Source organism: Trachypithecus francoisi, unplaced genomic scaffold (genome assembly GCF_009764315.1).
Source record: "Trachypithecus francoisi isolate TF-2019V2 unplaced genomic scaffold, Tfra_2.0 Contig01440, whole genome shotgun sequence".
Lineage (NCBI taxonomy): Eukaryota > Metazoa > Chordata > Mammalia > Primates > Cercopithecidae > Trachypithecus > Trachypithecus francoisi.
In genome coordinates this window covers 3437069-3451624 of record NW_022681431.1, presented here as the reverse complement: position 1 = coordinate 3451624, position 14556 = coordinate 3437069, and the positions used below count along the sequence as shown (strand labels likewise).

The 14556-nt window shown below is 37.6% G+C and overlaps 1 protein-coding gene across 4 annotated transcripts in view; it reads left to right on the top strand.

Annotated features, from left to right (window-relative positions):
- MSR1 (macrophage scavenger receptor 1) overlaps window positions 1-14556 on the top strand; it is an 84703-nt gene that overhangs the window by 65288 nt on the left and 4859 nt on the right. For all 4 annotated transcript variants that reach the window (XM_033226014.1, XM_033226006.1, XM_033225997.1 and 1 more), the window contains one exon: window positions 6954-7142. In XM_033226014.1, the coding sequence (XP_033081905.1) occupies window positions 6954-7142 (189 nt within the window). The remainder of the gene's footprint in view (window positions 1-6953; window positions 7143-14556) is intronic.

Below are 14556 nucleotides of genomic sequence, written 5' to 3'. Positions count from 1 at the left end.
CTTGCTGTGTGGCATTATCTTAACATCTAGCCATGGCTGAGAAAGAATGCCACATTTTTTCCTTCAAAATAACTTTTTCCATCTCTACTTTTGATCCTGAGCTTTCCCCTTGACAAGCTGTTTTGTGTGTAGAGATAAGATATACTCATTGCCTAACCCGAAGAGATAAATACCAAATGCTGGATAAGGCAAGATTTCCTTTAAGAATCTCAGAATGCAGGGTCCAGGGCACTAGAAAGGGGATCAAACTCACTCACTTGTTCAATCATATTTAGAAATAGTCTTGTTGATTGCTTATCAGCAGTGATGTATTAGTGTAATTATTCCATAATGTGAGTGATTTGTAGCTCTCTAAGTGATCCTATGTATTCTAGTATTGTTCTACAAGTTGGGCTCAGGATATGGTGAACATCAGAATGACCGTGAGGCTTTTATCATGTAAAGATGCCTGGATATGACATACAGATACTCTGATTTCAGGGAGTTTGTGCTATGGCCTCGATACATGTGATTCCCAAAAGTTCTCCTTGGGATTCTGAAGCACAAAGTCGTTGAGAAACTGTTATTTAATATATGTTACGTTTGTCCTCCCATCACCTATTTCCCATCTTCAGGCCAGAAATCTGAATTTCTAAGAAATAATAGTATCACTAATACCTATAATATGTAGAACGAACCAGACACTATGAAAAGCACTTTCTATACCTCCTTTACTTAATCCCCACAAGGAATCTGTCACTCTGATGTCTTCCCCTTGACGATTTAGAACCATTAAGGAAACTGTGCAAAATTACACCTATGGCCAGGTGCAGTGGTTTATGTCTGTAATCCCAGTACTTTGGGAGGCCAAAGTAAGCAAATCGCTTGAGCTCAGGTGTTGGAGATCAGCCTAGGCTACATGGTGAATTCCCGTCTCTTCAAAAAATACAAAAATATCTCCTCTTGACTCTGTCCCAGGATCTCCAAAATACTTGTCTCTCTGACTTTAGGAGTAACACAATCTGTTATGTTATTTTTCTAGAGAAATTTTCTAAAGAAATTTAACTCAGTTTCTGCAGGTATCTGATATTTGGGTTGTACATTTCATTGCTAAGTATCTCAGTAAGGCAGTTATCTTAAATGAAGGATTAGTTATTTTCTTAAAGGAATTTTGCCATGTTGTGAGAACTTCCAGGTCAAACTGCAACCAGATTTTTAAAAAATTTCTGTGTTACATTTGCATTTCAAATATCATAACTTCCATTGTTATGGAATTTAACCTAATCCATAATAGACTCTATTTTGTGATTCATAATCCATAGGTTAGGATTTAACCTAAATCCTAATTCCAATAAATGATACAAAAAAGAAATCATGACTATGAGTAAAGAATAGGATAATAACTGTTATGCTCCTCAAAAGTCATTTCTAACTTCAGTTATTTCTTCCCAATGAGTAGTGGTAATTGACACATGCAAAGAAGACCTTACATGTTCCCTGACTTTTCAAGTTTAAATGTTGTCTTTCTAACAGTGATTAATAGATTCGTAGTATCTTTTCTCTAACTTTTAAGGGTTGACTTGTATATGGAACACTTTAAATAATTTGTTCAGGGTTCCAGTGTGGCTCTGTCAACATTGCTGTGAATGGCTTGTTTCCTTCTTTAAATAAAATATATTTCAAAAATAAAGAAAAGAAATAACACTTATCATAAATAGCTAATACATAGTCATGTGTACACCACTTGGACCTTTGAAATGTTCACATTTACCGTCTTGACTACAAGAATTTGTTTTTCAAGAAATATAATTTTGGCTGAGTGCAGGGGCTCCTACCTGTAATGGCATCACCTTGGGGGGCCAAGGCAGGAAGATCACTTGAGCTTAGGAGTTTGAGACTAATCTGTGCAACATAGTAAGACCCCTTCTCTACAAAAAATGTTTAAATTAGTTGGGTGTGGTGGCGCACGCCTGTCATCCCAGCTACTTGGGTGGCTGAGGCAGGAGGATCACTTGAGCCCAGGAGTTTGAGGCCTCAGGGAGCTATCATTGCACCACAGACTTCAATCTGGGAGGCACAGGGACACCTGGTCTCTAAAGAAAAATTTTTAAAAATGTTTAAAAGAAATATAATGTTATGAACAGAGTTGAAGTCCCAGTATGTCTACCTGTCTTCCTTTCCAGGGTAAACCTTCATCCTGGAGTTTGTTTCCTTCCATTCATGTTTTTGTGCATTGGCTATATATGTATATACTATTCTTATGTCCCAGTTCTTTCCTAAAGAAAGGATGAAACTTCTCTGAAACTAGATAACTCACTGTCATAGAGATGTAAAGAACTGGGACATAAGAATAGTGAGATTGCCTTTAAAAAGTTAAACGATAGAGTGAACATTCAATGAATGCCCAGAGATATGTCACATCGTTTAACCTGGCTGAATGTATTAACATATATAAAGAAAAATGTGGTAACCAAAGATCACTGGCCAGTCCCAGAAGCAAAATCTCACTGCTAGGTCTCATTGTAAATTAATAAATTAATTAAACTAAGAGTTCACTGCCTGTGATTTGGCTTCCCATGCAGATTGCCCAAGGGGAGAAAATGGCCTTGTCAAGCAAATTCAAATATTCCAGTTTTTGAGGCAATTACATTTCTCATTGTAAATTGAATTGACATTTAGTCCCGAGATTCCGTTTAACATTAGTCTGCCTCTAAGAGATAGATCTGCTCACTGAGCTGACAAAATCAGATTTTCTAATGTCTCAGGCTTCTCTGATCAGAGCCTCCCACCAAACCCTCGTATATGGAGAGGCTCTCGGTAGCCAGCCATATGCGTTTTTTCCATAAAAACAGTCATGTTTATGCCAGTTAAATCAGTCTTTCTTTCATGATTTTTCTGTTTCTACACATAGAAACTATATTCTATTCCCTCTAAAGACTTATGAAATATTAAATTCTGTTTCTTCTATGATTTGATATTTTAAGCATCTGCCAATTGAATCCCACTGGGTAATGCAGTTCATGTATCAAGAGAAGCTCACCATTCATTCATTTACTCATTCATGCCATAACTCTTTGTCACGTGACTACTAAGTGACAACTTGCGTTTTGTCAGATGCTGAAAAGATGTCCATAAGGGGTTTCTTTCAGTCTAAGGGGGGAAACAAACAAGTTTGTGTGGTTTGGTATAGCATCTGTAATAGTGCTATAGAGTAACCAATCCACATTTGGAGATTGAGAGTGTAGAAATGAGAGGGGAAGTGGGAAGGGAAGAAGGAACATTCCAGACAGGAACCAAAGCCCCAGGAATAAAGAAGAATGAGACTTATTTGAAAAATGTGAGTAGTTACATAACTAAAGTAAAAAGACAAACCAATGCAGGTAAGCAGAATTTCTCAAGGGTTAGATTGGAAACGTGAACAGAGATTAATCATGACCTTATTTATTCCACAAGTCACTTGGCAAGAGTATTCTCATGAAGTCCTCTATCATTCTAGTCTACTATGTTTGTAATTCTATCAGGGATTCCCAAACCTGTTCTGTAAGGAAACAGCAAATATTTGCATAAAAGCAGCAAGATTATTAAAATATCTTTTATGGAATGGACTTAATATGTTTTGTCTGCTCAAAACTCTTTCAATAAGGAAATGCCTCCCCATTCTCATTCCGGGAATGCCGTGTTCATGCAAGTGACACTGCCTGTTTGTCCAGTCCACAGATGGGCATTTGGCCCAAACTAGGCCACTGAAGAGCTTCCCTGGATATTTTAGAATCTATCACTAAGAAATAGGCTGTAAAATATCAAGTTAGGTGAGTGTTAGAACTGTCAGTCTGTCACTGAGAAAGAGACAGTCACTTTCATCGAGAAAGAAACTGTAAAACATAAACTTAGGAGCTGTTAACGGACGTGTTCTATCAAGTGAACAGGAGAGCAAAGATATCTAGCTTGCAACAACAAAAAGAAGAAGAAAGCAACCTACAGAAAGAAGCTTGGGTACAAGTTGGAGCCTCCTAAGCGGATTCGGGTCTTGGGTCGGCTATTCCAGATTCCTAACTATAATCTTATCCTTGGGTTCTATGAAACATCCAATGATCCTTAAAATACAGTATTATTTTGGTTTTGGTGTAAGTTATTTTAGTTTCTGTTTCTGTTTTTTCACCAATTAAAGAGTAATAATACAGGGATTCGTTGTTTAGGCACATAGTCAATGCTTATCTGTGTTTATTTGATTTGGATCTAGAAAATGTCTACACAAATAAAGTTAAGAGGAAACAGCTATCCAGAAACACATACACACACACACATACATACACACACACGTGTGTCTTCTGAAATCTTTATATACGAGATAAAAATACCCAAATGGAAAAAAAAAAAGCCCTATCTGACTAAATATATTAGCTTGATGCCAAAGAAACCATAGACGTGTTTTACATATCTATGACAATGAGTTAGCTAGTTTCAGAGAAGTTTCGATCCTTCAGTCTTACAGAGCGAATGCTATGATCAAGGTTCATGACAAAACGAACTTTTCTATATCACCAAAACAGAGCAGTTGAATGTCAGGTGAAGCCAACTCTCAAATGAGTCTACTGACCTATTCAGACACCTTTCCTCTGTATTACTTCAGAGATGGTCAAGGATCAGCAATGTGTGGTCACCTATTAACAGTTGATTTATAATTGAACAATATTTCAGGTGACAGATATGGATCAGCATACCCAAACATATATGGCCCTGAAGAATTTGAATACACGTACCTACTCCCCCTCAGGATCCTTTGAGCATAGGGAATTTGGTAGAAATTTACAGTCAGCCATTCTCTTTGCAATAAATGAGATCAAAGGATTGTATCAGCAGCACCATCTGTTTCTGATATAATATGTCTCCTCTTCTAAATATATACTGCAATCATCTAGGTTAGTGGTTCTCAAAGTGTGGTCCCTGGACCAACAGCATCAGCTATTGGGAGCTTGTTCTGCTACATATTATTGTTAGAGAACCACTGCTCCAGGACAAGCATGGCTCATTCATGACATTTTGGAAGGAGTAAGAGGTAAACAGTGGGCCGTGAGAATGCTTACATACACTTGTTTGGACAACAGGACAATGATGCTTATATAATCAAATGTTTGAATATGCCTGAAATTTCATAGTATGCATGCATGATAAATATATTATGTTTAAATGTATTTGACTTGTATAAAAATAAACATTTGGATATCATACTAGTTAATAAAACATGACTCTAATATGTAAAGACTTCTCACAATCCATTGTTGGATTTTTCTTTCTAATTTTCTTTAGGCAATTACAGGAAATGATCGGGCCACTCAGGAATTTTACTAGTAAATGAAAGCTGAGATACCATAATAACAAATTATTTTCATTTTTAAAAACATTTTTAACTTATGCCTATTAAGTGAAGAAGGGCTTATCCACTCAGGCATGCTTACACTAATTCAGTATTTAGCACTGAATTATATTTTGGAAGAATCAAGAGAATAAATATAATTATATATATAGTAACATGCCACCTTTTATGTTTCTGCATGGCTCAGGTCACTCAGTTTCATTACAGGAAATTGTCAGTAATCTAATAATTTTTAATGTTATTAAATTACTGTTAAAACAGTAATAAGCATAAGTTAAAAACATTTGTTGGGATGATAATCTAATAACTTTCAATGTTATTAGATTACCGTTCTAACAGAATGAATTCAAATTGGAGAAAAAAAAGTTACTGAATAGTTCTTCAATTTATTAAGCTCCAAAAAGCCGTACTGTTTTCGTATTAGAGAGATACTTTTGTTGTAAAAATTACATCTTGCTTTTTTATAATATAACATTCCTCAAACTTATATTTGAAAAGATATGTTTTGTTTAAATAGACTTACATTAATTTGTTTTATGATTATTAGAAAATATTGTTATTTTTATCTGGTATTAACTAAATTTTAAAAAACATTTTTCGTCTCTGCCTTTCATTCTGTTCTTTAGCCAAATAATTTTCTAAACAAATATGTAGCAGAATAATACAGGCTGTTTAAAAGAATTTTCATACACCAAGTGAATTGCTCTTATAATATTTGTTGTACTATTTTATTTAATCTGTCCCTAGGTCAAAGTGTATATATATTGGTTTTTAAAAATAGAAAAGAGCCATTTCATATTTATATAAATCTTTCTGTAGCAGGATCAAGAGTTTACAAAAGTTTATTGTACACATGGTCATTTTGATTAGACACTATAGAACAAAATTACTTTCATAATTGTAAACAAAGCTTATTTCTTTGTTTTTACTATTTGAATCATTTCTCAAAATACACAAAATTGTCTGATTTTACATCTAGTTAATATTTTTTTCTGTAAAAGAAAAACACAAAAAACTTTGGTACAGAATCCAGGAACCTCACTACAAGGAAAGTCTTTGCTATTTCTAAATGAATGTTGTCACTATAGTTCCCTTGTTTCCCTTGGTAAAAGATATGAAGTTTGGTCACCTATTTTTGTGTTTGTGATATTCTAAAATATCTGCTCCCCAACCTCCTATACCATTGAAAATCTCTGCATTATATGTTCATAAGTTTGTATGTTTTCATGTCAAGAAAATAATGAACCATTTAGTTATAATTTTTCAATGGTATGAAAGATCTATATGACAGTAAACTTGTATCTGTTAAAATTGAAAGTCATTGGAATATAATATTTGAAGTGTCCTCATATGTATATAACTTACATGTAAGACAGATTGGATTTTGCTCGTCAGCTGTTAAAACTCCAATATTTGCAGTTAAACTCTTTACCAATAGGTGGTGCTAGAAAGTTTAATATTTATTCCAATAGTTTAACTTATTGGAAAAATGTGCTAAAATGTTTTTCTGTGTGTGTTAAAAAGGTGCTATAAAGTAATGTGTACATAATTAGTCCTTGCTTGTCTGTTTTTTTTTTTTTTTTTTTTTTTTTAAAAACAGCTCCATTTAAGAAAGTTCGACTGGTCGGTGGGAGCGGCCCTCACGAGGGGAGAGTGGAGATACTCCACAGCGGCCAGTGGGGTACAATTTGTGACGATCGCTGGGAAGTGCGTGTTGGACAGGTCGTCTGTAGGAGTTTGGGATACCCGGGTGTTCAAGCCGTGCACAAGGCAGCTCATTTTGGACAAGGTAATTGAAAGAAAATCTTACGGGGTTTGTTGTCGTCGTTGTTGCTGCTGTTTGAGACGCGGTCTCATTCTGTCGCCCAGGCTGGAGTGCAGTAGCGCGATCTCGGCTCACTGCAACCTCTGCCTCCCGGGTTCAAGCGATTCTCCTCCCTCAGCGTCCCTAGAAGCTGGGACTACAGCCGTGTGCCCCAATGCCCGGCTTATTTTTTGTATTCTTAGTAGAGACGGGGTTTCACCACATTAGCCAGGATGGTCTTGATCTCCTGAGCTCGTAATCTGCGTGCCTCGGCCACCTACAGTGCGGGCTTACAGGTGTGAGCCACCGATGCTTGGTCAGAAAGTTTTGTTTTAAAAAAACATGAAATGCAGGCATTCTCTAATGACAAAGTAGTGACAGGAACATAGTCTAGGCTGGGTACAGTGACTCACACTTATATTCCCAGCACTTTGGGAGGCTGAAGCGGGAAGATCACTAGAATAAATGAGTTCAAGACCAGCGTGGACAGCATAGTAAGATCCTATCGCTACCAATTAAAAAAAAAAAAAAAGCCAGGCATGATAGCATGCACCTGCAGTCCTAGCTACTACAGAGGCTGAGGTGGGAGGGTCGCTTGGGCTCAGGAGTTCCAGGTTACATGAGCTATGGTCATGCTGCTGCACTCCAGCCTGAGTGACAGAGCAAGGCCTGTCTCTGAAAAGCAAATTTTTACAGAAAACTAGAAAAAGGTAAGATGAACTTTTCAAATGCCTAGAAGATATTACCAAGTGCTAATATGCTATGATTTATTGAGTAATGACTATGTGCCAGGCATTGTGTTAAATACCTGCATAGTATTAATAATAGGTCACAATTACATCCTTTACTATTTTACCTAAAATGATTTTCATATTAGGCTGGGCATGGTGGCTCACACCTGTAATCCCAGCACTTTGGGATGTCGAGGTGGGTGGATCACTTGAGGTCAGGAGTTTGAGACCAGCCTGACCAACATGATGAAACCCCATCTCTACTAAAAATACAAAAATTAGCCAGGCATGGTGGTGCACGCCTGTAATCCCAGCTACTTTGGAGGCTGAGGCAGGAGAATCACTTGAACCCAGGAGGTGGAGGTTGCAGTTAGCCAAGCTGTACTCCACCGTGGGTGACAGAGTGATATTCCATCTCAAAAAAATATTATTATTATTACCATGTTAGGTTTAAGAGGTGGATTTAAGCAGAAGTCTCAGGTTCTAGAGTCTTCAGATCCCAGAAGGATAATTTAATTTTATAAAGAGAAGAGATGTCAGAAAACAGAGTGGTAATGTGCAGAACTTCTGTAGCCAGGTTCAGCCCCTGGCCCCAGTTTTTAACTTGCACCCTAAAGGTTTACATAGAAAGAATAAAGGAAATAAATAGCTTCAAACAGATCTCTGGAGTTTCCAAATTTTCCATCCCTGTCCCATATTTAGAACGTTTTTCCCAGGTTGAAAAGTGTGGGTTTGAAATCATTCTTGCACCTATAAAATGTATCTCCAAAAGTAAAACAGTAAGATATTTTCAAGGTCAACAGCTAGATATTTGCTTTTGTTTTGTTTTTCTTTTTTGTTGTTTTAGAGAAGAGGAAAAAGAAAAAAAAAATCCTCAACTCTTCATCCCTAGAGAATTGAATGATGCCCTCAGTTATTTAACAAGACTGAGCTCCCAGTCTGAGTTTCCACATTGGTTTTTGTTTTGTTTTTGTTTTTGTGTTTTTGGTTTTGGAGACAGGTCTCCCTCTATCACCCAGGCTGGAGTGCAGGGCGCAGTCTCGGCTCACTGCAACCTCTGCCTCCTGGGTTCAAGTGATTCTCCCTCCTCAGGCCCCTGAGAAGCTGTGACTGCCGACATGCACCACCATGCCTGGCTAGTTTTATATTTTTGGTAGCTACGGGGTTTCATCATGTTGCCCAGGCTGGTTTCAAACTCCTTGGCTGAAGCTATCTACCCACCTTGGCTTCCCAAAGTGCTGGGATGATAGGTGTGAGCCACCACACCCAGCCCACGTTTCCAAATTGTTTTGTGGGAACAGAATCCATTTCTATGATAACTAACATCCACAGAATGAAAGGCCATTTATTTTAAATACATAATCACATAAAACATTTCCAGTGACTATTACCATCTATGAAGGGGACATCCAGAGTTCTAATAGAGGACATAATGATTATTATCCATGTTCTTAGTCACCTGGTAAATGACTGAAGATTCTTCAGCTTTAGAAATAAAAGCATGTGGATGTTTTGGATTCTCAAGACGTGCTTTTGTTGATAAATGAAGTATAAAAATTGCCAGTTATTTAGATAATATAATAAATGCAGACAAGCTCAGTATAAAAAAAAAAAAGTACCCTAAAATACCACTAGTCTGGATGAATTATTTTGATGCTTACATTATGCAGGATTTGACAACTCTGCCTTTAGCCTTGTTTCTTTAAGATAGTGGTTCCCAACCTTTTTGGCACCAGGGACCAGATTTATGGAAGACAATTTTTCTCTGGACCAAGGATGGGAGAAGGTTTGGGGATGATTCAAGCACATGACATTTATTGTGCACATTATTTCTGTGATTATTATACTGTAATATATAATGAAATGATGATACAAGTCATTATGATGTAGATTATACCACTCACTATGTGGAATCAGTGGGAGCTCTGAGCTTCCTTTCCTGCAACTAGACGGTCCCATCTGGGGCTTATGGGAGACAGTGACACCCAAAGTGTGTTGCTTATGTCCAGTCTACTCCATAATCTCATTTTGGTTGCTGTCACTGCAGAAAACCCTGCTTCACTAAGATAGGATGTTGGAAATGGAAGCAACCTTTTCAGTGCTTTTGTGGTAGTTTCAGGATATTCTGCTTTGAAACTTTAATCCAGAAGGTATGGAGATTTGAAGTTGTCTCAAACATACTATTAAGGGCACCAAATGCAGCTGTACAACTGAAGTATATCGACTCACTTTCCACTCTAAAGCCTGCCCTCGGATGCAGCTTGTCACTTGCCACTCACTGACAGGGTTTTCATATGAGTCTGCAAGCAATTGATTTATTATTGCCTCTGTGCTGTCACACCTCTCTGCTAATGTTAATCTTTATTTGCAGCCACTCCCCAGCTCTAGCATCATGAGCTGCAGCCCCACCTCAGATCATCAGACATTAGACTCTCCTAAGGATAATGCAACCTACATCCCTCACATGTGTAACTGACAATACGATTTGTGTTCCTATGAGAAGCTAACGCTGCCACTCATCTGACAGGAGGCAGCACTCAGGCAGTAATGTGAGTGATAGGGGGCGGCTGTAAATACAGATGAAGCTTTGTTCGCCCGCCTGCCATGGACCACTAATGGTCCATGGTCTGTGGGCTGGGGACCCTTGCTTTAAGAAACTAGCCTGGTAGCACAGTGGTTGAGGTGAGCATTTTTCGTCTATTACAAAGAGAAAATCAAATGGAGAGCAACAGTAGTAGTATACATACTTTAATTCAAGGAAAATGAGTAAGTGCTGGCAAAATACAACCTGTGGTATGAAAGTGAACAAGACATCATCTGTAGCTTTATTTTTTCTCTGAGCATGAAGCTTTGCCGTGGACTTCAAAGATATTTTTCCACCAGAGTTACAAACATAGGTGAGAAACACATAGTGGAAGACTATTGCCCTAAAATTGCATTAACTTTAAGGCTTAGTCTCATGCGTAAAATAGTATTTTCCTCAAAGCTTTTATTCATTCCTACTTATATCTCCATAAGATAGGGATTTCTGGTCTAAAGAACTGGTAAGAAAGGAAGACAATAGGTATACGGAGATACTAAGAAGAGAATTTGTTGTTGTTGTTGTTGTTTTTGTTTTTTTAAGTTTAAATAAGAATAAAGAGACAGAGTTTAGTCTCATGTGAAATTATTTACTTGGCTTGTGAAGATAAGTCTCTCAAGTTTTGACATAATTTGTCTAAATTTCAGGAGGCTGTTTGTTTATGGTAGTTGGTGATTCTATACATTGTCCCAGAGTTTTATTATCATCAAACAATCCTTTTACATTTTTCAGCATCTAGTGAAGCAAACTGGAAAGATTAGGAGTTTTCTAAGTTAAACAATTGCAAGTTTAAACTTTAGCTGTGGTTACTGTGTTTCAGAATTTCAATTTCCTTTCCAATAAAGTGAGAATAACACCAATCTGGCGAATGTGTCTTGAAGTCTAAGCTAACTAGCATATGGAAAGCACCCACTACAAAATCTGACTCACAATGTTGTGTTGCGCAGTACTGAAGGAGCTCACCCCTAGCAGCAATACAAACTGTATAATCACACATTTATTTGCTATTCTCTTTGAAAGAGTCAGATCACTATTACATTGTATATTGACATCAGTGATATTCCAAGGATAATTCAAAGTAGATATCCCACTAATACGACTTAGATTTTGCTTGTTTGTTTTATAGACAGAGTCTTACTCTGTCACCGAGGCTGGAGTACAATGGTACAATCGCAGCTTAATGCAGCCTCAAACTCCTGCACACTCACGTGATCCTCCCACCTTCGCCTCCAGAGTTTCTCGGGACCACAGGCATGCACCCCCTACCTGGCTATTTTTTTTTAAATCTTAATTTCTTATCGAGACAGTGCCTTGCTCTGTGGCTCAGGCTCATTTAAAACTCCTAGCCTCAAGCAATCCTCCGGCCTCAGCCTCCCAAAGTACTGGAATGACAGGTGTGAGCCACTGCACCCGGTTTGACTTAGCTCTTGTTTCCACTCCCTGCCTAGAGTTCAGTATCAAACAACTAAAGAATAATTATGTAAATTTTAAAATAATAAAGCAAAATAAGCTGAGAGAAAAAAATAGAACCAACATTATTTGTTCTGAAGAAAATGATTTGAAAAGTAAGTTTTACGATCTACTTCACGGGACATTGTATTTCAAAAGACAGGCTTACATTAACTGATTGGGGATTTGACATGGCTAACGAGGTTTTTATGGAAAGCTCTTTAAAACATTCCTCATTTTTTCACTCCTCCACCTTAAATTTACAGTTTCACTGTAAGAGAAAAAGAAAAAGCAATTTTGAATGCAGAGCAGAGACAAGAAAAGAAACTTAGAAAAATGAGTGGATGAGTAAAGAAGTGAAAGAGAAACATGCATTAATGTTTTAATTATTTATCATTCTCTCAGGAAAGTGAGAAGAATCAGGATCATATCATATTGTACATAATTACCAAATTGAAACAAAAAGGAAAACAAGTTTTATTTTATTTTTTTTGAGATGGAGTTTCACTCTTTTTTGCCCAGACCAGAGTGCAATGGCGCAATCTCTGCTCACCGCAACCTCTGCCTCCCAGGTTCAAGCGATTCTCCTACCTCAGCCTCCCGAGGAGCTGGGATTACAGGCATACTCCACCACATCCAGCTAATTTTTTGTGTGTTTAGTAGAGACGGGGTTTCTCCATGGTGGTCAGGCTGGTCTCGAACTCCTGACCTTAAGAGATCTGCCCACCTCGGCCTCCCAGAGTGCTGGGGTTACAGACATGAGCCACCGTGCCCAGCCAGGAAACAACTTAAATGAATCCTCTTTATATAATCCCTCATTGCAGAAAGAATATAATTTTTGGACAGTCTCCACATATTTTTTTTTTCTGGTTTTAAATAGCAAACCTGGCTTAGCAGATAGAATTCTTGTTAGTTTTAAGAACAATTAGTTTTGCAGTTGCCAGTAAAATGACTTACAGTAATAAAGTTTCAAGCATGCTCCTTTAAATAGGTTCTTTCATTTGGATGCACCTTTTTTCTGACTAGCCAAAACAAGTTTAATTAAATAAGCACTGAGGGGCATCTACTGTTCATCAATGCACAGGGCAGCGAAAGGAGAGTGAGTACTTTTGGCCCTGTATCCAGGCTTTCCAAGCTCTTGTGCCTGTGGTCTCCCTGCAGCAAACTTGGATGAGCTTTATCAGACAACAATGGTACCTCCAAGAATGTGCTCCAGGTATATCTGAGCCTGTGTGGATGCTGGTGAAGGAAGTGAGATCTGGAGTAACTATTGCATCTTCTGAGTTTAGAGTGCTGAAATTCCAAACCTGAAAACAGAAACAAAAGTAACATCTAAACATAAATGCCATTTAGAAGTTATTCTTAGCTAACTTTTCTTTGCTTTTTTATTACCACTTTCATATACCATAATCAATTTTCTGTGTGAAATTTTCAAAAAAAAACAAAAACCATAAGCGTAAACAGAAGGCAATCAAAAAATGCAACTCTATACCTCTGAACTATCCTTTAATGAATGGGAGTAAAACTAATCTCAAAGATAAATAAATATATCAGAGGGTCACAAGTCAAATTTTTACGTACTGTTCTTTGCACGTTGAATGTTTTAAAATGTAAATGTTTGAATGTCAAATATTATGGAAAGTAATATAGGGCCGGTCCGTAGAGCTGGGTAATCATAGAAAAATAGCTTTTTATTTCCATAGAGAAAATAAGTAGGGCTAGCAGAGGTCACCAAACTTGTACACATGTACGTAGTCATTATGTTGGTTGTGGGTGCATGGGGGTGGGAAGAAGGGTCGAGATTCATGCCTTAACCTGGCTCTCATACCATGCTTTCTCTGCCAGATGGAACATCCTTCCAAGTCCTTTATACTTCAGAACTTCATTTCTAAAGAGCTTGCTTCTTCAGAATCTTAGAATCATGAAATATTAAAGGTAGACAAAGTCTTAAAGCTATGTTACCCTTGCCCCTTTATTCTGCATATCATAAAACTGAGGAAAAATAAGCGGTTTCTCTATAAGCACAAAACTAGAATCCAAACTATATGCACTATTTACCCATTCTTCTCTACTTTGATTCCCACAGTGTTTTCTACTTTAATTCACAATGTTTTTCTCAAAGCAGATGCTGTTCACAAAACACTTCCCAACTAGGCTTAAAAGTGATAGAAATTTATGTCACTCAGCCATGACTAGATATAATGAAAATACACATTCAGACACTTTTAACTATTAATGATATTTGCTCCCCCATTTATCTATTCAGCAGCTGATCTCAAATCTCATCATTTTATAATATATCTGGGTGATGTATGAAACTGATTATCTTTTATTTTTCATAGACATGCTGGTAAGATTAAAGATACCCAAATACCCCAAAGAAATATCAGTATCTTTCATTTTTTATAAAGAGGTTAAGAGGAGGCCAGGCGCAGTGGCTCACCCCTGTAATCCCAGCACGTTGGGAGGCTGAGGTGGGTGGATCACAATGTCAAGAGATCAAGACCATCCTGGCCAACATGGTGAAACCCCATCTCTACTAAAAATACAAGAATTAGCTGGGCATGGTGGTGCACACCTGTAATCCCAGCTACTCAGGAGGCTGAGGCAGGAGAATCATTTGAACCCAGGAGGCGGA